General features: G+C 48.5%; 8 protein-coding genes across 8 annotated transcripts; 3 read left to right on the forward strand and 5 right to left on the reverse strand.

Moving 5' to 3' along the window:
• Window positions 1-582: 582 nt before the first annotated feature.
• ANOM_007951 (putative UDP-glucose,sterol transferase) lies at window positions 583-3,785 on the forward strand (the record flags this gene model as incomplete). The annotated part of the gene is made up of 8 exons (XM_015553207.1): window positions 583-739; window positions 800-872; window positions 901-1,419; window positions 1,469-1,705; window positions 1,758-2,525; window positions 2,585-3,278; window positions 3,331-3,469; window positions 3,529-3,785. The coding sequence occupies 8 exons, from the start codon at window positions 583-585 to the stop codon at window positions 3,744-3,746; spliced, it is 2,805 nt and encodes a 934-aa protein (XP_015403852.1). The 3' UTR covers window positions 3,747-3,785.
• A 78-nt stretch (window positions 3,786-3,863) lies between these two features.
• On the reverse strand, window positions 3,864-4,898 carry ANOM_007952 (glycoside hydrolase family 43 protein; the record flags this gene model as incomplete). The annotated part of the gene is made up of 2 exons (XM_015553208.1): window positions 3,864-4,538; window positions 4,593-4,898. 2 exons carry the CDS (start codon window positions 4,896-4,898, stop codon window positions 3,864-3,866), a joined length of 981 nt encoding a protein of 326 aa, XP_015403853.1.
• Window positions 4,899-5,852: 954 nt separating this feature from the next.
• On the reverse strand, window positions 5,853-6,416 carry ANOM_007953 (uncharacterized protein; the record flags this gene model as incomplete). Its single annotated transcript, XM_015553209.1, has 1 exon — window positions 5,853-6,416. One exon carries the CDS (start codon window positions 6,414-6,416, stop codon window positions 5,853-5,855), a length of 564 nt encoding a protein of 187 aa, XP_015403854.1.
• Window positions 6,417-7,102: 686 nt separating this feature from the next.
• Window positions 7,103-8,383, forward strand: ANOM_007954 (phosphotransferase family protein; the record flags this gene model as incomplete). The annotated part of the gene is made up of 3 exons (XM_015553210.1): window positions 7,103-7,583; window positions 7,631-7,877; window positions 7,960-8,383. 3 exons carry the CDS (start codon window positions 7,103-7,105, stop codon window positions 8,381-8,383), a joined length of 1,152 nt encoding a protein of 383 aa, XP_015403855.1.
• A 230-nt stretch (window positions 8,384-8,613) lies between these two features.
• On the reverse strand, window positions 8,614-9,731 carry ANOM_007955 (glycoside hydrolase family 43 protein; the record flags this gene model as incomplete). Its single annotated transcript, XM_015553211.1, has 3 exons — window positions 8,614-9,211; window positions 9,265-9,382; window positions 9,443-9,731. The coding sequence occupies 3 exons, from the start codon at window positions 9,729-9,731 to the stop codon at window positions 8,614-8,616; spliced, it is 1,005 nt and encodes a 334-aa protein (XP_015403856.1).
• Window positions 9,732-11,313: 1,582 nt separating this feature from the next.
• On the reverse strand, window positions 11,314-13,166 carry ANOM_007956 (rhamnogalacturonase B; the record flags this gene model as incomplete). Its single annotated transcript, XM_015553212.1, has 4 exons — window positions 11,314-12,110; window positions 12,182-12,383; window positions 12,440-12,478; window positions 12,540-13,166. The coding sequence occupies 4 exons, from the start codon at window positions 13,164-13,166 to the stop codon at window positions 11,314-11,316; spliced, it is 1,665 nt and encodes a 554-aa protein (XP_015403857.1).
• Window positions 13,167-16,666: 3,500 nt separating this feature from the next.
• ANOM_007957 (uncharacterized protein) lies at window positions 16,667-17,073 on the forward strand (the record flags this gene model as incomplete). The annotated part of the gene is made up of 2 exons (XM_015553213.1): window positions 16,667-16,809; window positions 16,860-17,073. The coding sequence occupies 2 exons, from the start codon at window positions 16,667-16,669 to the stop codon at window positions 17,071-17,073; spliced, it is 357 nt and encodes a 118-aa protein (XP_015403858.1).
• Window positions 17,074-18,992: 1,919 nt separating this feature from the next.
• ANOM_007958 (cytochrome P450) lies at window positions 18,993-20,887 on the reverse strand (the record flags this gene model as incomplete). Its single annotated transcript, XM_015553214.1, has 7 exons — window positions 18,993-19,409; window positions 19,466-19,684; window positions 19,736-19,980; window positions 20,032-20,183; window positions 20,231-20,422; window positions 20,485-20,617; window positions 20,674-20,887. 7 exons carry the CDS (start codon window positions 20,885-20,887, stop codon window positions 18,993-18,995), a joined length of 1,572 nt encoding a protein of 523 aa, XP_015403849.1.
• Window positions 20,888-21,500: the final 613 nt, after the last annotated feature.

The raw sequence follows: 21,500 nt of genomic DNA on the forward strand, positions 1-21,500 counted from the left end.
ACAAGGCCGAGGAACATGGCCGGGGTTTCCGTCCAAATCCGCGGATGGTCGAGAGACCGGGGAAGCGAGGTATGACTTGAAGTGATGTGCAGGACATCCGAGGAACTCCAGATTTTGCCTTTACCTTTTCCGATTTGTATTATATGGTGGACAGCTAAGAGGCAAATTTCAGGGTGAACCTCGGCATCGCACACGAACCAAGAATCGGGATCGGCCCGATAGGGCTGGCCAGGGACTGGACAACAGCGACCACTAACGACCAACTTGGGGAATGAGTTCATCGCAACAAGTAAGCCTGAATGCCAGTCAATTTCTTAATCATGACAACAGCACAAGTCACCAGTGGGACCCAACGGGCTCGGCATGGAAATCAGCAAAAGAGTGGTTCGGCTCAACCAGTGGATCGGCCGAAGCTAATCCATCGCGCTGTGACATCATCGGTCGGCGCCGTGGGAAGTTTTCATCCTCACCCAAGTTACCTTTGCTCCTCTCTCTCTCTCTCTCTTTGGTTCTTGAAATCATACGTACTACGGAGGGGTGTATAACAAATGCACTTACAAAGGATTGGTATACACCAGCATCATGGCAGCAGCAACAGCTTCACCGGTCCGCCCGCATCAACATGGCCTCACGGCGGGAGATTGGCCGGATGAGCATCTCAGTGCCAGGCGTCGCTCGGTTGGTGGTGGCCAGGCGCATGTGCGAGAGCAGGGATTGAATACTGGTGTTCGGGTGATGGGTTTGTATTCCACTCTCTTCTACACACGGGGATGACGGAACGGTGTCTCATGGTCAATAGATGACGGACGATTGGATATCAAGTTTCGCGAACAGAAGCCCTGGCTGCTCAATCTGATTAAGCATCTGGAACGGTACCCGACGCCTGCGCGGGGACCGTAGACCGTCGGTTATGTCGATAGAAGGACAGGACACGTTTCCCTTGCGTTTAAACGTCGTTATCCACGTGGTGGGTTCTCGCGGTGACGTGCAGCCATTCGTCGCGTTGGGAAAGGAGTTACAGAAGCATGGACACCGGGTCCGACTGGCTACCCATCTCGCCTTTCGTGAATATATCAATGAAACTGGGCTGGAGTTTTTCAACATTGGGGGCGACCCAGCAGAATTGATGGCGTTCATGGTAAACAATCCCGGTTTGATGCCGGATATGCGGACGATTCGCAGCGGCGCGATCCCAAAACGCCGTCGTGAAATGAAGGCTATTTTTTCCGGGTGCTGGCGCTCGTGCTTTGAGACTGGGGATGGGACGGGCATGCATCATATCAAGGAGGATCCGTGGAGTGAGGCTCCAGATTGCACCAGCCAGCCGTTTGTCGCCGACGTGATCATTGCGAATCCACCTAGTTTCGCGCATCTTAGCTGTGCAGAGAAGCTGGGAATTCCGGTAAACATGATGTTTACGTGAGTTTGTCCGTGTTCTAGCGGAAGTCATCGTGTGCTGAGATTGTAGGATGCCATGGTCGGCGACACAGTCATTCCCCCATCCATTGGCCAATGTCCGAGCGCGTAATACCAAGCCATCCGTTGCGAATTTCGCGTCATATGCGATTGTCGAGGTGATGCTATGGGAAGGACTTGGCGACCTGATCAATCGCTTTCGGAAGAGGGAGCTGGGCTTGGACCCCTTGGATGCCATCCGGGCTCCCAGCATCGCACATCGGTTGCGTATACCATATACCTATCTTTGGTATGTTACGTGCTTGTAAACGTCCACATAGATGCTAATCACATCACTATAGGTCTCCATCCCTCCTCCCCAAGCCGCAGGACTGGGGTGAAAATATCGACGTGTGCGGGTTCCAGTTCCTAGCCAGCGACACGAACTACAAGCCACCCGACGATCTCGATGCATTCCTTAAAGCAGGCGACCCCCCGGTGTATATCGGTTTTGGTTCCATTGTAGTTGACAATCCCGCTAAACTGACCGAAATTGTATTCGAGGCTGTCCGTCTTACAGGGAAGAGAGCGCTCGTGTCGAAGGGATGGGGCAATATTGGAGAAGGAAGAGCGGAGATTCCCGAGAATGTCATGCTGCTGGGCAAGGTTCCACACGACTGGCTTTTCCATCATGTTTCATGCGTCGTTCACCATGGTGGTGCAGGCACCACTGCTGCCGGGCTGGTCCTGGGTCGTCCGACGGTAATTGTACCCTTCTTCGGTGATCAGCCGTTCTGGGGATCGATTGTGGCGCGCGCAGGCGCTGGACCACAGCCCGTGCCATATAAACAACTGACCGCAGAGAAACTAGCAGAAGCAATCAACAAAGCTCTAGAGCCATCTACTCTAGAAAAGGCCGAGGAGATAGGCAAAGGCATGCGGACGGAGAGGGGTGTGCAAAACGCCGTCTGCAGCTTTCATCAACATCTCGATTTGCGCAGGCTGCGGTGCGCTATATGTCCCACCCGGCCGGCGGTATGGTGGCATAAACATCTGCACATCAAGTTGAGCACATTTGCGGCAGCCGTTCTGGTAGAGGCTGGGCTTGTGGACCCGCATAGTCTTGAACTGTGAGACACTCTTTCCTTCAGGCCAACGTGTTCTGTGACTGTTAACTCATACTTTTCAGGTATCGCTCTATGCACTACGACACGAACCGTGATCCGCGAGGACCGCTTTCCGCCAGTGCTGAGGTGCTATATGGGGTTGTCAGCGGTTTCATCAGCGGTCTTGCCACTGTGCCTACAGACCTGGCTGGAATGCTTTCCAGGGAAAACCGCAAAAGAAAGCGTCACAATCACCATCGCCATATCGGTGACCGAGATTGGATAAAGTCACATTGTGCCGCAGGCCTAGCGCAGGCGAAAGCACAAAAAGGGGAGGGGCCTTCCAATTCCCATATCAATGGCGCCAGTCGTCAAGACCGATCTGAGAGCGATGATGGGTCATCCGCCTCAGAACCGGGGAGTGAAAGCGAATATGCTTCAGCCGAGGAAGGACAGTCAGGCAGCAGTAGTGCAGATACAGCGGTTGATGACTCCGATGCCGATAACGCTGCGAATGAACTCGATCTTGAACGCACGCTGACTCGCAAACAAGCTACAGAACAGAAAATCGGTGCGCAAGAGATTCTAGCGGAAACAAGCTATCACACCTCTAAGTTTGCCAAGCAAGTGCTTAATTATGCTATCATGTTACCCACCGATTTGGCGCTGAGCTTAGCCAAGGGCTTCCATAACGCACCAAAGCTGTATCATGATACAACGGTGCAACGGATCCCGAGAGTACGCAATGTGAAGAGTGGCTTTCGAGCAGCCGGGATCGTGAGTGATTGCCCTATGCGTGGTCTTCAGGCAGGATGCTGACAGTGGACAGGAATTCACAGAAGGATTCTACTATGGCATTACCGGCCTTCTGACGCAACCTGCTCGGGGCTTCCAGAAGTCCGGTGGTAGAGGCTTGGTAAAGGGCGTCGGGAAGGGTATGGGTGGTGTGTTCTTGAAGCCAGCTGCAGGTATGCCTTTCTCGAATACATTATATTTCTATTCCTAGGCTAACCTACAACCTCAATAGGCATCTGGGGACTAGCAGGCTTCCCGCTGGACGGACTACACAAGAGCCTTCGCAGTTCCCTAACAAAGAACAAGACGAAGTACATCTTACGGTCGCGACTAGAACAAGGCATCCAGGAGATGTGTGCCTCATCAGCAGAGGAGAGAGCTGTCGTGGTTAAGAAATGGCGTGAGCTGGAAAAGAACCATCCTCGGAATCAGGATGGCCACGCTCATTAGCAAACTGCAGATACCCTTGAGATATGTAATTATACCTATCATGCATGTATATTAACGACGATATTCGTACAAATTTGATACATTTAATGAACGACACTTGATGCCCATATCCTTGGCTCACTGGACAGAGATCTTTCCTCCACCAATCTTGACGTTGGCCGCCCACATACCACGACCCTTGGTCATATTCTGCCCATTATTGAAAGCATGGAACACAATCGCACCTCCATCCTGGCGGAAATCAGAGCCACCGGGACCACCCAGCGGTCCGCCGTCACTGTTATCCCCTGAAACCAGCAGCGGCGCGTCTGGAGCCGACGCCTTGATGTACGGACCGGTTACGGCCGATGCGACGGCGTAGCTAACATCGTATTTCAAGGTGTTGTACCAATTTGATGAGAACGACAGGTAGTACTGGCCACCGCTCTTCACGAGGCTAGGTGCTTCGACCAGTGGCCCGTCGGCATCGTCGCGATCAATCAACTGTACGGCGTTCCCGTCAGGAGTCACAGCATCCGACTTCAGCTTCTGCAGCATGATAGGCGTGGGGTGGTACTCGCTGCCCTGGTTAAGACTGTTGCCGTCAACCTTATACACAACATAGTACGTTCCGTCGTCATCTTTGAAGCCCGCAGCATCGATGGCGCCGCCTTTGCTCTTATCACAGGCAAGTACATCTTGCTCCGGCGAGTAGGGACCAGTAACTGACGAAGAGGTTGCGGCGCCAATACAGTGTTTACTGTTGGTTCCGCTGGTTGCGGCGGAATAGTATATGACGAAGGTCCCATCATTCTGTCATACTTAGTGAGAGTTTTTAATTTGCATTAAAAACTTCCTTAGACTCACCCGTTGGATAACATCTGGAGCCCAGACCTTCGGATGGCTCCCATTTACCCAGCTAGGGAAAGGACCTGGAAGCGCGTCTTGACCATCCAAGACCTTCCACGTGTTGAAATCTGCAGAATGAGCTATTTGAGTATTGACCCCGTGTGAAGAGGTTGCAAAGGCGTAATATCCATCGTCAGTCTTGATGACGCTAGGGTCGGGGAAATCCGTGTCGATAACTTTCCAGGGCTCGCCCAAAGCACTACCGAAGCAAAGCGACAGCGCGAGAATAGGCAGAAGACCGATTTTCGATAATGAGGGTGCCATCGTTGTGAGCCAGCAATTGTGTTGTTTGATTCTCATCGGTGCATGGGGGCTACAGCCGCATTATATCGTTCAAACAATGTGTTAGGGGATTTTGTCCTGCCCACTTGCATTTGGCCTGATTTGCTCGATCTGGAAATTGGCTGGGGGGGGATCAGCGTATCTCACGACAATACGGGAATGGATCGGCATAGCCAACACGGAAGTTGAAGGCTGATTGAGCCTCGGCGGAGTAGGCTGTGCATGATGTGAACATTGACAGCCCCTAGTCCATCGAATACGGGTCCTGGACCGAGTTAGCAGCTTTGAATCTCCAGAAATAGATCAACATCACAGCAATGGCAATGAGAGTGTTGGATTTGCACACTGCACTATCCAGTGTGATTCAATGGGCCTATCTCTATACTCTATACAACAAGTACTATTTAATACACGCATTACTCAATGCCACCGCCACTAGCTGATGTAAGAGGTCGTCGGCTTATTTACAGTACGTGAGGAGAATGGACGTGATTACTTGGGCAAAGAACCTATTATTGCCCTCTATGTCCAGTTATATTTGAACGCAATAAAAAGCCATCCGTTAAGGGGATATCAGGCCTGTAGGAAAGCATTTATGTAACATATTGGGCGCATAGAACGGGATAACCAAGAGAGACGTTAGGCTCAGAATTAAAGAAGACAATTTCGAGAACTTAGTAAATACATCTTAACGCCACCCCCCTGCATCCATCAGAATTACTCATGCTCCATGGCAAAAAATCAATTATTGTTGTTCATCTTCACTTCTCACGGCTGATGTATATGCATGTGTCCGGACGCTGGGTTGCATCTACATGAATATTTCTTTCGTAGATAATTCGGTTCGAAAAACCACATGGTTTCTGTGGAACTGTTCCATGCCTCATTGGGGACCTGTAGTCATATATAAATATACACAAATATGTGATTAGCTACTCAGTTCATCGATATCAGGTTCAAAGATAGATTGCACATTACCTGGTCGGGTGTCAAATTGATATTTGCTCTCCCCTCTGTCATTTCCAAAGCCCCTGTAAAGCCGGGACGAGGAAACAATCGAAGTCCAATAGTCTCTTTCAATCCCTCATCCTTAATACAGCGTATAAAGTCATGGAGAAATGGGGCCATGACAGCTAGGTCAGCTTTCGTATCATGGCAAACTGGCGAGAAATAGAACTCATACGGAACGAGGCCGGTGCCATCAATCATCCAGGCACAAGGTAGAATTCGGCCTCCGCTATGCCTGTCACCCTGCTGGTGCATCCATGGCATTGAGACATTGTTAAACTCAACCAGCTTTTCCTTGTCTGAGAGATCAAAGTGGCGGTGCAATAGACCAACGCCAAGCGTGAATTCCAATCGATGCTGAACGATCAAAGGTCCGAGGACATTGTTGACCAGCTCAGGGCCGCCGTTAGCTACGAAGTCTTCATGTGCGTGGTGCAGCTCAGGCAGGGAATTGAAAGCTGACGTGCTGTAAGGCTTTTCGATATCAGCCATAGTGAGAGCCGGGAGAGTATGAGAAAGACTAGAGAGGATGAGGAAAGCTAAGGCACTCGGTTCAGGCTGAGATCTTCATAAGAAGAAGGGTGCGCCATATTGCCTTTAATTAAATAGTCTTCAGTAAGACCAGAGACGATTTCAATTTACGCTCAATCGGCCATATACGGCCAATGCCTTCCCCAGGGTCTGCCCACCATTGTCACGAAGATCATGAGATATTCTGCAAAGGCTCCTATGGGAGGAAAAGCTCTCAACACCCCGTCTAGTGGGCATGTCGCACAAGAAAGATAAATGAGGGGCAATTAGTTGCCATGTATTAAGCAACCAATTCCATTCTGACCGCTTCGTATATTATCTTTCGGATCCCGATGCATGTTCCCGTCTGACGCGTCCATGATGCAGCAGCCAATTGACATTTGACAACGCTCCATAACAATAGCCCATGGATCACAGCGGACGATTCCCCTTGTTATATAATTGGATAACGATATACTGTGTAACTCAGTACATGTATGACAGGTATCTACCGCGATGACCCAATAACCCTTGCATAATATAGTGGTAGCAGGTCTAAGTATATAAAGCATTTCTCGTAGTCTTGCTGGACTTCCTGAGAAGTATCACTTCTCAACTTTTTCCTTGGCTCTGGACATGCTTGGCAGCTCAAACATTTTCCGAGCAAGATGAGATCCGTGGACGAGGTTCTGAAGCTCCTCAACAAGCAAGCCCTGCTTGAGGTTGCATCTTCCCTCGCTGGCACTCCAGCCTGTCAGCTAGATAACAACAGCTCACCTATCACTGGACCTGGTTACATTATCTTCATCATCAGCTTTCGCGATAGGCATGAGCGATGGGCTGCAAGGATACCCTTGAACCAGGATGATTCCTTTTTAGAGATTTGTATTAGACCAATCCAACTTGCCCGAAAGTCTCCAAATGTTCCTGCTCCTCGTATACACGGGCATTTTGACTGCGGCTCTTGCGGCTACAACCCTGTCGGGGTTGGTTACATGTTATTAGATTGGATTGAAGGGTCACCCATGATGCCATGGGATCAATCCACCCCTCCAGTACCATATCGGCAGAAGGTCCTAGACCAGATCACCGACCTTATACTCAACATGATTCTTGAGTGTCCACTGGACACTGAAACCTTATTTTATGGTACGTCTGCTTGCAGCCATACCATCGAGCCATTCTCACGTCAATAGGGGTACCCGACGGGACTCCCAAGGGCACACAGGTATCAACCAGCGTCTGGCTCACTGAGAGTGTGGACAGAGGCATACGTCGTACGCTGCGGCGCCAAGACTATTCCACTGCAATCGACTATCTAATTCAACGATCAATGATTCCCCGATATGTTGTTGCGCAGCACGAAAATTGCCCTTGGGTTTTTGTCCATGTCGATCTCCACAATGACAACATCATAATTGACGAGGAATATAACATCAAAGGGTTCGTTTAACCCCTAACGTTGACACCTAAGCGCTGTCGTTCCTTGAACATCATGCCCTGTGCAATACTGATCATTCCCCAGTATCATCGACTGGGACTGCAACTTTGCCGTACCACTACAGAAGGCTGCGACACTCCCAAAACTACTCGAAAATGTGCCTGGCGCCGCGCCTCTAAGTTTACCAGAGACTCACGCATATCTAGACCTCGCGGCAGACAAGAGCTATTTCCTATCCATTCTCGCGGAAAAAGAAAGGAAGCGAACAAATGGAACGTCAATCACACGACTCATGGAGACCTCCAGTGAACGAAACTTTTTCGAGATGTCCCACCACCGCGTCCCTGTCCACCGTGAATTTGTGAGCAGATTCTGTCCACGTACAAGGGAAAATGTCCTTGCCGCATTAAAGGAGGTTGAGCGTTTTCTTGACATCAATGCGATGTTCAAAGCTGGCGACGAGGCTATCGCAAGAACTGTGCAGACGCTAGAAGCACTTCTCTATTAGTGCAAATAGGATCTACGTGGTTATATCCCAGGAGTCGGGATCAAGAGTAGTTCATTCCATAGGCCGTTCCAACCATGCTGCTGCAATAGCTCGGTCACTTCTAACTTCATGCAATTCTTCGGTACTATGTTTATCCATCTTGAGAATCGTAATTTATCATGTAAAGGGATCAAATGATACTATATTAATCGACTACCTAACACGCCGTCATCTCAACCAACATATGCCGCCTAATTCGTCGCGTACTTAGAAGTAATAGTATCATACTCCGACTGCGTTAAGCGTAAAACAGAACCATGTTTCAAACCCGAGGGGAGAGAAGCCGTCCTTGATTTCTCCCAAGAACCCGTGTTGATGTCGCTTGTCTGGAACGGCACGTACTCCTCATAGTTGTCAAGGAACAGATGGTAAAGTTCGGAGTTTTCGATATCAGGGAACGAAGCTGGCCCTTCGGACAACGGGTTATCGCCAATATAGCCGGGAATGCGGGTCCATTCGCCAAACAGCCCACCTGTTGTGGTTTCTTGATAAACCTGGTTGACGTTTTCGTCCTTGATGAAACGAGCGTAGGCCCCGGGTGTGCCGAGCTCTAGGAATTCTTGGTCAATTAGAGGGATTCCATCCAGAGCGACGTAATCAGCCGGAGAGCTGAAGGTCACAAAGTCTTTGGTGGTTGAATAGCGAATCCGATCCAAACCAGCAGTGCCGGTATGATCGGAGTCGCTGGGATCATAAAGTCGTGACGCCCAGAAGAGATAGTATTGCTGCTCATCATCATTCCAGACAGCGGAAGGTGCCCAGGCCATGCCGGCAGTGTCCTCCTCAATCCTGTTGGGAAACAGTCAGAATCAGCTGCATTTGAGACCTGTTGGCTTACATACGTTGTCAATGTAGGTTCAGACCAATCTACAAGATTATCTGACTTCCAGATAGTAAGCCCACGGCTACCGCGTCTTGTTGCTTCATCCCAGGAAAAGCCCTCGGCGTTGATATCCAAGTCTACCGGAAGATGGATTTGTTAGTAAATCTGTGTCTTGAGTCACAACATGGGCTCAGTACCTGTCGCAATAATGAAATACTCAGACCTGGCAGCATTCGAAGCGAGAAAAACATCCCGCACTGCGCGTGTGCCAACAGTTGATTCCAATACTGGACATCCTCCATTAAGAGCTTTGAAGGCTAACGGATCAGACCCTTCGGAAAGATACCAAAATACCGAAGGATTCGCGTCGCTAAAGGTAGAAAGGAGGTAGCCAACGTAAGAGTTCCCATCTTGGCGAGGAATGACTCTGCCCGTTGAGAGGGTGAGTATACTCGCCACAGCGAGGACGGAAGACAAGATACGCATGCTGTTGCAGCGACGAATTCGTCCCTTACGATAGATACAGTATTATAGCATAAAATTACTATTTCCAGCTACAAGGCAGATCCTGGTGGATTTGATGAGATCCCTAGTCTTTTATAAATTCCCCAGACCTTGGCTTCTGTCTCATTGCTCGCGTTTCTACTGCGAATGGCTGCATGATTCGCGGACATTTTGCGCGATGGTTGGTCTTGGCAGTGGAGTCTCCACCGGAGAACTCTCTGAACCCATATTTCTCTCCACGGGAGATGCGGGGGAATTCTGAAGAAGTGTGATATCATAGGTCTACCCTTGGATGTGGGGGGGGAAGAAGGAAGAGAGAAAGGATAAGATCAGTGAGCGTAGGGCTACCCTGAGCCCTTCGGTCGAAGAGCGAGCCCTAGTGCGGTAATGTATCTGAGAATAAAGGCGCCGCAGTTTGGCCATTTCTCGGTCGCAAGATTGATAAAAACAAGTGTTTTGTATGCATATCTTGAGTGGAACAATGTTTGGAACTATTGACTTGAGATCCACTGTAAACGTTTGGTAGTTAAGCAGAATCTCCGATTAGTCCACGAAGGAGCCATCCAAGTTCGACGGCTTGCGATTTTAGCTTCTGCTAGACTTTAGCTGAGAGTTTACTACGCAGGAGAATCTGCCGAATTGCGGGTGATCTAGTCTTCGACAGATTGTTAAGAATGTTGTGTCTATCAGGTTTTCCAAACTTCTCCTTCTGAGAAGGCGTCCGTCTACGGGCCTCCCGAGGTCTCCAGGCTTGAAGCCAGAATAGTGGAGTAATACGCAATACAGGCTCTCACCAAATTGTTCACATTGGAAGGTCAGACGATATAGGGAGAGAAGGGACGTATTTCCCTAGCATCATGACGCCGGAATATCCTTCACGCATTGCCTGCTGCTGCCCTTGCATTGTTGGATATATGCGACCTTGGCCTCTGGAAGCGATCAGAATTCATGTACTAGCAATCTCCATGGAAGTACTACTGGTTCTTCATTCAATCATATACTAATGTATTACTCTCATTCCCAAAACTTTCGAAGATAAATCAAAAATACGGGGTATAAGCTTTGTTTGATAATTTGCTCGGGACTCAGTGAGCAGACGCACCTGGTTACCTGTGGAGTCCTTCGTCTGCTAAAAATGCCCTGGAGTGAAAAATTCGCCATCCATCGGTCCTATGGGGTAGTGGTTATCCCACCGGATTTTGATGAACAATATATACCAACCGGTATATACGAGAAGTCAAATCTTCCGGTAACGCCGGTTCGAATCCGGCTAGGACCTTGATATTTTTTTCCGTCTCTTTTATTTATCACCTCCGCCTGCCTCACATATGATGGATGGATGCATCGACCGAGTTTCATATTCGAGACTCGTGGGAAAAGCCAGTTGGGTATGAGCTGAATCCTTAAGTATACCTCTCGTTGTGTCGTGGGCTTTGAATATCTTTTCCTGCCAACGCGGTAGAACACCTTTTACATAATAATAAGTAGAGTATTTGTCGTTTCGGCACGATCTCTCTATATTACAGTTGACTGCCCATATACAAGAGCATTCTAGTTGTTGATATCAATGGTGGTGAGGGGAGTTGTGGTGTACATGGTGATGGGGTTTCTGGTTGGGAGCTGGGGCAAAGCCACACTTTCCAACTACTACTTTGGTATCAGCAGACGGCTTCTTTTCGACGGGATTGGTAGACGGGGCGTCCGTTGCAACAGTCGTAGTGGGTGTTCCTGTAGTCCTTGTCCAAGATGACGAAGGACTCTCTTTGGCGAAGAATAGTGAGCTGACAGGCCTCGGCGACGATGAGACACGAACGGAAGAACTCCATGTGACGGGGGTTGAGCTGGCGGTTGCAAAGCTCGAAGGGGATGCCAAACTCGAGCTGGGCGTTACAGCTGCCGAGCTGCCGCCTGCGATGCGGCTGTATGGCGTCACACCGGTGTAAAAGGAGGCGGGAATAGTAGGAATCGCAATGGATGTGTTCAAAGCCATGCCGTCGGAAAGATCTTCCTTCATTGTGGGTGCTGCGTAGCCAGTCGGTGCGCTGGTGGTAGTCAGTGTCGTTGTGTACTCCTTCAGATCGTCACCATCTTGGAGACAGAATCCGTTCCCATAAGCGCTCTGGCAGAAATAGGTCTGGCTGTCTCCGGTTTCCGTCCACATGGCAAAGTCCTTTATTGTAATATCGTAGCAAGGATTATCATCAGGACAGAGGATCTTGATCGGACCACGTTGCGCCCCATTCGCTTCAGTGCCCTTCCAATTGGATATGGTAATGTTTGAAAACTCGACGCCATCTCCGTCGGCTGTCTCAATGTTGCTCCAGGCGCTGTCAATGTCCAGGGAATAGGCATTTCCGTGTCCTGAGAATAGTTCTCTCCTTAGCAATTATTTCTGGCGTAGTGTGCAACAAGGGAAGAGAAAGCGGATTTACCAATGAAATTCTCTAGAGCCAAATTCCTCACGTATCCGTCACCCCCGTTACTCTTGATCATAAACATCTGGTTGGACGAATGAGTGTACACGTTACGGTAGATGATGTCCGTGATATTCGTGCCTGAGGTAATGGATCCGATTGCGCAGCCTCCACTCCAGTTGCAGTAGATGTTCTCGATCAACAAGTTATGGGATGGATTCTGTGAGGGATATGGTTAGCAAGTCGACCATGAAGCAAATTTGAGTTCCCCTGTACCTTGACAGTCACACACTCATCCTTATTAGTCACTTCGACCTATATATCGACCGTCAGTGAGTTACATCCCAGGCATTCCATTCAATATCAGCGGACTCACATCATGGACCCAGACATTCTCACCCCACACATCAATACCATCTAGCCCACCGGAGTTGCCCCCGCGAACGACAACATTGTAAACTTCACCATCTGTCACAGTGTCAAGCGACAAATGGAAAGCTGGAGAATCAACCAAGATAATATCATGAACGGCAAAAGAGGAGGTTTTCTGCAACCTCAAAGTCCTGGTATTCGTCGATTGTCCCGCAATACGAAACTCATACCGGAGTCCCTGAATCGCACCCTTTCCGGTGCTGCTGAACATCTCAAAATCGCTCGTGTGATCAAAAGCTATCATGTTGCCGCCGTCGGTTCCATTACGGTAGATCACACCGTCAAGTTGCAGAGCCCAGGAATTTCCTTTATCAAAGAGGACCCAGCTCGACAAGGCATACTCTCCTTCCGGAACATACACCAGACCGCCGCCATTACAGTCCGCAAAGGCGTCCAGTAATGGTTCACTAATATCAGTTGACAAGTCGGCGACTGCTCCGTAATCAAGAACATTGCACGTTTTATAAGCGGCCTTCTCAGCCGCTGACCTGAGGGGCCCGACTCTACCAGTGAGTTGGGCGGATGAAAGGAGAGGTACCAGACCCCATAGAAGAAATGATGCAGAACGCATTTTACAGCATCTATAAGCGAATATAGACAAAGAGGAAAAAAGAACAAAGAGCGACAATGGAAATTAGTATCTTCAATTACGAGAAAAAGGAGTGGACAGTTAGACAATACAAACGATTAACCGAAGTAAGAAAAATGAGACAGTGAGCACTATATGAGGCCCATCGCATCTTATCTATCACTTTGTCATACCCTTCAAAGCCCCCCTTCATTTAAGTGCTACCCTCTAAGCAGGAGGATGAGCGGTGGGCCATTGTGCGCACGCGTACTCTGTACAATACTTCGGAATACTGCCCGTATTCTGTAGCCGAGAGGGTAGCCGAAGCTCCACTAGAGTTCGTCTCTATCATAGGCTTTGTACGCCCTAATTCCCCCGAACCACGAACTAACGGTGAGTTAATCTATATCAAACGGTGTCCGGCTACAGGGAAGCCAGTTAGGTGGGAATAGCGGGATAATAACTGCCGACTGGTGGACCCATAGCGGATAGAGTCCACGTATCTTGGTAATGGTTGCGGCTCGCTTAGCAGACGTTGTTTGCTGTGGTTATACAGGTACGCGTGGAATATATACCAAGAGTGGATTGTATCTGATCTGGGGGCGCTTTATTCACATCCATTCTCTCATAATCCTGCTCCGTAGAGCAGACGTTAGTATCAAGCTGCTATATCAGCGTATGCTAGCAGGTTGAGCCGCAACGTGTGGTAATCCACTGTGCTGAGAATAGGAGCTTCGGCCAATGATGGCAGTCCATTACAGGCTGTAACTCAGTGTGACAAGACTACTCCATCTGGAGTATGCCTAAGCTAGGGTTTCAAGGTAGGAGGCAAGGTGCCTGAACTTACTCCCTATAGCTGAGAAAGAAGGTTTTTTGAAGTGTGGGGCCGACACCTAACTAAGTGAAGACGAAAAGTAACTAAACTAAGAGCTGGGCATGAAAGCCACAACCTGGTGGGATCATATTTGAATGCGAGGCTTTTACCAATGTGGACATAGCATGGCTCAAATGTGGACTAATGGCTGCTAGATACAATAGAAGTCAACCCACGTACCACAAGAACATGAATATACATAAACCGCTTCGAGTCAATTCAATGATGGTCTAGGCTACTAGCATCTCGGGATATCACCAACACAGCAATAACCTAGACTGATATATCTAGCGAGAAACGTCTATTTCCTGGAATAATCGATATGACCGCTTATCGACACAATGTGAGCATACTTGGCCTTTTATTATGGCACCATTGCGGGGCCAGTAATCATTGCCGATCCCTACTGCTGTTAAAAAATTATCGTCTTCAGGGGTCTGGTCCAAAGCTGTATGTCTAGAGAGAAGACATTTTTGTACAAAGCTATTGATAGGAATTGGCGACGCGATCAGTAGTGACCAACGGCAGAGACTCTATCGGCTTTAGTCAAATATACTATCATTTTATATCGTTTTCGTCTTTTTCCATTCCCGATATTAAAAAGCAGCCCAGTCCATATCGCGGGGATCAAAAGTCAACGATAGAAGGCTTGTATTCCCATTAGATATTTTGCGTGTATAATTTATTTGGGGGGCAACGTATGTGTTTATTATTCCACTCATATTGGGAGGTACTTGAGAGTGAGCACTGCGGCAGAAAATTGTAAACAAGAATCTCCAAACCTCTTGGGAAAGGCTGGGTGCATGGCTTCTATGTACGAGTACATGTATAGTCAGGGATATCTCCCTTACTAGATTCTACTATCATAGTTTTCAATTGACTTCTTTTGCTTGTCTCGCCCATAACCTCGCGCAACGGGCTCCGCTCAATTCTTACCGGTGTCTGATCTTGTGAGTACAAGGCATCCCGGTCCAAACCCATTCAGAAGATAATTTTGGGTATATGCCACTCTTTTAGTCCCAAATCTTGAGTCATTCCAGAGTAGGTTATATCCCGACTTTGAACCTCATCTATACATTCAAGAATAATTAGACATTGTACACAAGTGTGTTCGAACATCTAGTATGGCTCCCTGCGGAAGGCCATTCCAAGAACGTGCTATATGCGATGGATCGATTAAAGAGAAATTTTGATATCTTGCTTCGCTCCATCACGGCACATGACCCGATAACCCTAACATATCTCAGTCAACAGGACGTTAAAGTATTACTTCTCGGATCACAGTATCAAATGTGCGCTTATAGTATGCGGGCATAAATCAGTATTCTAAATATGTTTCTTCGACCACGACCGAAACGGTTCCTCAGACTTGCGGTGATCTCGTGCCAGGCCATCTGAGGTACGGTTTCCTCTTAGATAGACGGCATCTCTCAGTCAGACCTCTTGAAACAGCCTAAACGACCTAGAGTGCTAATCGACAATTCCTCTCTCGCCCGCTCTCAGTCTCACCCGTCTTACTGCGTGCCGAGTTGTAATGTTGGTCGTCCAGAGGCACATGCCATCTTCACCTTTCTACAGGTTTGGAACCATATTGCTTTAATGCGTGTGCCCCCTCACGTCATTGGAGAATTGTATAGTCAGTACAAGGCAACAGAGAGACAACCTTGTTAATTTCGAACCATTACTTCAGTGCGATGCTCCGCAAACTGTTCCCAGGTAAGACGCCTAGGCATCCTTCCCTGTTGTTCATCCCATAACGAGTTTCGACAGTAGATCTCTACCTCGTTATGATTTGGGGGGTCCAGAAAAATTATTTGATTGGCCTTTTCCTGTGGAGAACGGGTAAACGCTGGCAGCTACTTTCGCTTCAATTGGACGGAACCATGGTGGCTCAAACATTTTAAGACATGGACCCTTATTTTAGCTCAGTGCTGACGTTTGGTTTTCTTCTGGAAAGTCTTGGCTCGTACGCCCATGCAACCACACGGGATAACACGGTCCAATACATCGCTGGCATCCTAGCAGGACGCTGAACCTACCGAGGAAGATGTACTAGGCACCGGCTACACGTTAAGACGGGCTTGACCAATATTAATTAGGTAATCTTCGTGTGATAGTCTAGTTACGTCCATAGTGGAGAGGCCAAGGCAACCCACGGATGTAACTTTAATCGATGAGCCCAGAATTGTTCTGCCTACCTGTGGGAAGTGCTTTGGGGTTGGATGCCTGGATAGCCATCTGTTGGCCCCGAGAAAGGTATTATCAGAGATTCTTTTCATACTTTATATCGAGAACTGGTGAGTCCTGGGTGCCATGAACAGTCATCCCATGGGACCACAGGGCGATTTGGGTTCAACCGAGCCTTGTCCGAGACAACGAACGCTATGATCAACTGCCTAGATAAGGTCTGTTTAAGTTCGGAGGCTAAGCTATATTTGACCGAAGCTTGGTCTCCAGTTTATGTTAAATAAGCTCACCACAGTTGGGGCAGGCAGCCATATTTCCAAGGGTCTCCTCTTTGTGTGCATATTCGTACTTCCAGTTATGACTCCTCGGTTTGACTTCGTTTATGAATATTAGGGACAATACCTCGGTCTCTTAATGGTTATTCCTTGATCATATACGCAAAATGCCGGCTACAGGAAGACCAAATACCGACTACGAGCGTTGGCTTCAGCATCACAATCCAGACGCCGAATTTCAACCGAGCCCACAATACGGTCCTCATCATGGCAGTCGGTCTGGGAAATATCCCCCTTTTCACACGCCAAAGTAAGCCCAAATCAAGTGTCTCAAATGGATGATTCTAATCGTAGCCATAGGACGGACAGGCCTCGCATTCCCCTCGCCGAACCTCAAATCCGGTTTTCGCCTACAGAGAAGGAGCTTGGGTCTTCTCCCAGGGAGGGCTCAAGCTCGCTGACTGGTATCTTATTATTCGTTTTTGTTATTCTGGTTGCTGTTGCATATGCTCGATCGCAACTTGCGCACTCCTCACACAGCCCCCAGACTCGGAGAAGAGGTGAAAAAATTTGATGACTGGCCATGACAGTCATAAGTCTGACAATATCTTCTTGCCCATTGAAGAGTTCCCAAAGTTACTGCAGAGGTTGGACGAGAGATGCCTGGACGGATACGGTTCAAGAGCTTCCAATGCCCCCAAACTGTGCCGTTCGATCGGTAGCACTTGAATTTAGAATCAAGGAATATAATGCTACTTCGAAACGGACAACTCAATGCTTTATGCTGGTTCATAGGCTGTTATGGTACGCTTCCTGTGACACAGGACACCAATCTATCGCTAGTTCCAAATAATAAATATCGATTGTTAGATTACCATAGCATATTGTCCCCTTATTTTCTCCAAAGTAACCCCTTATCATAACTCTCCTACAGATGTATTGGCGCCACTAGGCCATTTGGCACGGGACATCCGGTTGTTGACCCTTACTATAATTGTCTTTGTGCTTCATTAACTTTGAATATAGAAAGTTCCCTGTGTATTCTCTCCCATGAGGCTTATTCTCTTAACAGGGTCAGTTAATCCACAAAACCATTTAGTCAGTCGCGAGAAATGTACCCAATTCACAGCTTAGTCTAGACTAGGGCTGATTCACTATGGCCTGGAAATATTAGGGCCGGTAATTGGCATCTGCTTTCGATGACAGGTACCTTCACTGGGGTGGCTCTGCCCGTATCTCAACCCGTGTTTTATCAACTGTTTCTCTATTGTCTCGTTAATAGCTACTGTATTGGAATACTATAAGCATAAATGGATAAGCCATCCCTCTTTGCAAATGCGGCCACGGGAGAAGGCCCCCGAGAAGGACAGCTATACCAAGGGGGTCTGGACCCGTAATTTCGCCGACGATACTCGGCTACCAGTAGCCTCATTATCAAGAATCCCCGCACAGTGAAGGGACCATAGCAAAGCTAGAGTGAGAGCAGATCTGCATCTTCTGTCTATGATAAGAATAATAGATGACTCAGGGTGTCAGAATCCCTTTCGAAGTTCCGGGAAGATGCAGCGCGGTTGAAGAAGGCTTCGCGGCCAAGTATAAGACGCGTTTCAATCGGGACGCCGTGCGACTGGATCTGCTTTTGTGGCTGGCTAATGCCCAGCTCTACTATGCATCCATACATATGGGGTGGATGCACCTATCAACCGACTGAGGTATCCCGCTGCCTAGCCTCTCACGTACACCGCAGTAAGTCGGTTGGGTAAAAAGGCCACTGAAGACATCGACGGTGACAGGTCAGAGCTCAAGCAGTGCCAACAAGTATTTGCAAAGGACATGGCAGTGAGTCAGTGTCGATCCTTGAAAAAAAAAATAAGTAAATAAATAACGGAACTCAATACTGATCTCAAACAGTTCTGGTGCTAAAACGCTGCAGAGGAAGCATCACACCGGACTAGAAGTTTGTTGAAGAGCAGTTTATACGCAGATACTGTCGAGATCAACACTGCGACATGCCACTTTTAGTAACGACCCCTAGTGCATCAATTAGATGCTGTGTGGGACGTTTGTTTGTATCATGTAATGCGATTATCAGCAAGACTATTTAAAGCACAAAAGTGTATCGATTGCTTGGGGAATGGCAACAATATAGAGGAATCGGAATCACCATCGCCCTACTTTCTTCACGGTCTTACAAGTGATACTCCAGTATGATTGAATCAAGTGGCTCGGTCTCATGCTACATTATCCAATCTTGCTTCTCTTGTTTTTAGCATCGATGGTTAATAAACTATTTGATCGTTTGCTGTGGTGCAGCCATAGCCTTGTATAAGTACGAGGTATAGAGCGGTAAGAAGGTGTTCTTTAGATATTGTTCTACTGCACACCTATGCTATATCTGAATTCCTGACTTTGTTTGTTTATAACCAGAGGTGGCATGTGTTTCGCCGTTGAACTGGTCCGTCGCAACTAATAAGAATTCACGCCGTCTAATCATCAACACCCCACCTTCTCGAGCTCTTTCGCGTGGCTCTCTTCCCACGGATGCTCCACTTCCACTGAACGGATCAATGCTTCGTGGGCAGCGCTCCGAGGGGTGATATCGAGACTATATGGTGCCGGGTGGCTGATAACACCCGGGAGAAATTCAGCCTGTAGATCTTCCCCTTCTGGCTTAGAGAAATTGAAAACCGTCAGAGACTGTGCAGTACTGAGGAAGACGGTTGCATCTGCTAAGAATTGACCAGGACAGATGCGTCTGCCATAACCAAATACAAGGCTATGCGGATCGAGCTCAGGATTGTCGCCCAGGAAACGCTCAGGTCTGAACGTCTCGGGATCACGATAGATAGTGGGATCATGTGTGAACCACCTACAACGGTCAGATGTAGAATAGATTGGGTGGAACTCTACCTACCAGATGTTTGGCAGGATTAGGGCGCCCTTGGGGATGAGATAGCTTCGTAAACATCATCCTCAGTGACCAAGTGCGGAATGCCCATCGGGCCCACAGGGTGCCATCTAAGGGTTTCCTTGACCACGGCCTCAATGTATGGGAGCTTCTCACGATCGTCAAACGTAGGAAGCTTGTTCGGCCCTATGACACGATCGATCTCCTCTTGGGCTTTGCGCTGGACTTCGGGGTATAATGCCATTGCCAAGAAGAAGCAGGATAACGACGATACAGTCTAGAGCCTGTTAGCCACTACACATCACACGAGCGTGTCGACTGGTATTACAGTGTCCGCCCCTCCTAGGTAAAGTGATGCAGCCGTCCATTTGCTCGCAAACTCTTCTTCAGCAGTAGGCTTTCCCTCGCTTTGTTCGAGGGCACTAGCCAAGTATGAGGGTGAGTACGAACCCTGACGTATTTGCTGCTTCACAAGTTGATATGGCTTCTCAATGGTTGTGAGCAATGTCTTTCTCCAAGCATAGCCTGTCTGCTTGAATCCAGCGCCTGGGAACCAGGCGGGAAGGTATCTCACTGTCTTCGTTAGCCTCTGGGCAGTCGGTCTGAGATATGAAGCTGCCCTACAAAGAGGAATGGTGTCGACCAGCCAGGTCCCTGGATTCCCCGCAACTGAGAAATTCTCCATTGCTTCGTTTGCCAAGTCAACGAGGGGATCAGGGCCATTGGGCTCAATGTTATATCCATAAGCGATCTTGAGAATCACCGCTCCGGCCTCCCTACACCAAATTAGATATAGGATCATCGGTTCGGCTCATACACCTACGTTCGAATATGTTGAATCAAGTCATCCGGCTTCCGCAAAACGCGCAGAAGAAATCGCCGCACTTCAACGTCCTGCAAGGGGTTGAAGCGTGACATTAGAGCCTTGGTACCCAGAACGCGATGCAACACTTTGCGATAAAAGCGAAAGCGATCGGAGTATCCCTGAAAGCCTAACACGTCTTCCCAGCCCACTCTGCCTTGTGTTAGTATGTACATAGTCTAATGCAGACTATGTGTAGCTTGGAGTATGCTTACATTTCCCCGGCAAAGACCATTCGAGGTCGGGATGAGTATGTGGCAGAGCGCTTTTCCATGAGGTCAACTGCCACCTGGTGGTCATTAAGGATAATGATGGTTTGGCCAAACATCGAGACCGAACTGATTGGGCCTGGCGATCGAAGTTATCAGGTTGCGACCGGGCCATATGCTGCTGTGATCACATACCATAGAGCTCCTTGAATTTCAACCAGTGAACCCACTCCTGCTGTCCAGGTCGCGGCAGATCCCGCAGATTTCCAATGATCGGCTTCGGCTTCGGGCCTGGGGGCAGTGGTGCAGACGTCTTCTTGCGGAGTAGCACTGACTTTGCAAAATACAAAAGGGCCAGCCCCAGAAGGACGCTGCCTAATGTTGGTAGGGACATTGTGACAGCCACCATCTACGGAGAATGCATGCAACAAGACATGAACGAAGTGCTGTAGAATGCAAGGACAAGGCCAGAGAAATGCCGGGGCGGTGTGGATCTTATGCATGCGAAACTTGGTCTAAACGTCGCTAGGACGACTGCCAGCACAGTAACTAACCAACTAGTTAACTTAGTTAGTTCGTTAATCAGTTAGAGGTGGAGATTGTTAATCCAGCTGGTATAATAGGTGCGGCAAATAGCGCCTTTGGCTCGATAGCCATCATTCTCCGAGATCTCCATGATTGGTCTGCCGATCCATTTTAGGGTTACAGTGCGCGAGGGAATGGCATAGCCAGCCACTATCGAAGGCCCAAGCCATTTTAGATGACCCTCATAGGAGTCTCTAAGATGCGGAGATATGCTAAAGTTCTCGTGGTATGCTTTTGGTGCAACAGGCCTCTCCAGTTCCCTTCCTTAGGGCTTACCACCAACGGATGTCTTCCCGTTCCACCAAAACTGCTCATTCGTAGCCACAACTCGTCTCGAACAGAAGCTGTTGCACTAACTATATTTACTAGACTGGACCTGACAGTACCTGTATCTCTTTGACATTTTCTATATGCCCGCGGACACATCTGTTCAGCTG

This window comes from Aspergillus nomiae (genome assembly GCF_001204775.2).
Source record: "Aspergillus nomiae NRRL 13137 chromosome Unknown contig00304, whole genome shotgun sequence".
NCBI lineage: Eukaryota > Fungi > Ascomycota > Eurotiomycetes > Eurotiales > Aspergillaceae > Aspergillus > Aspergillus nomiae.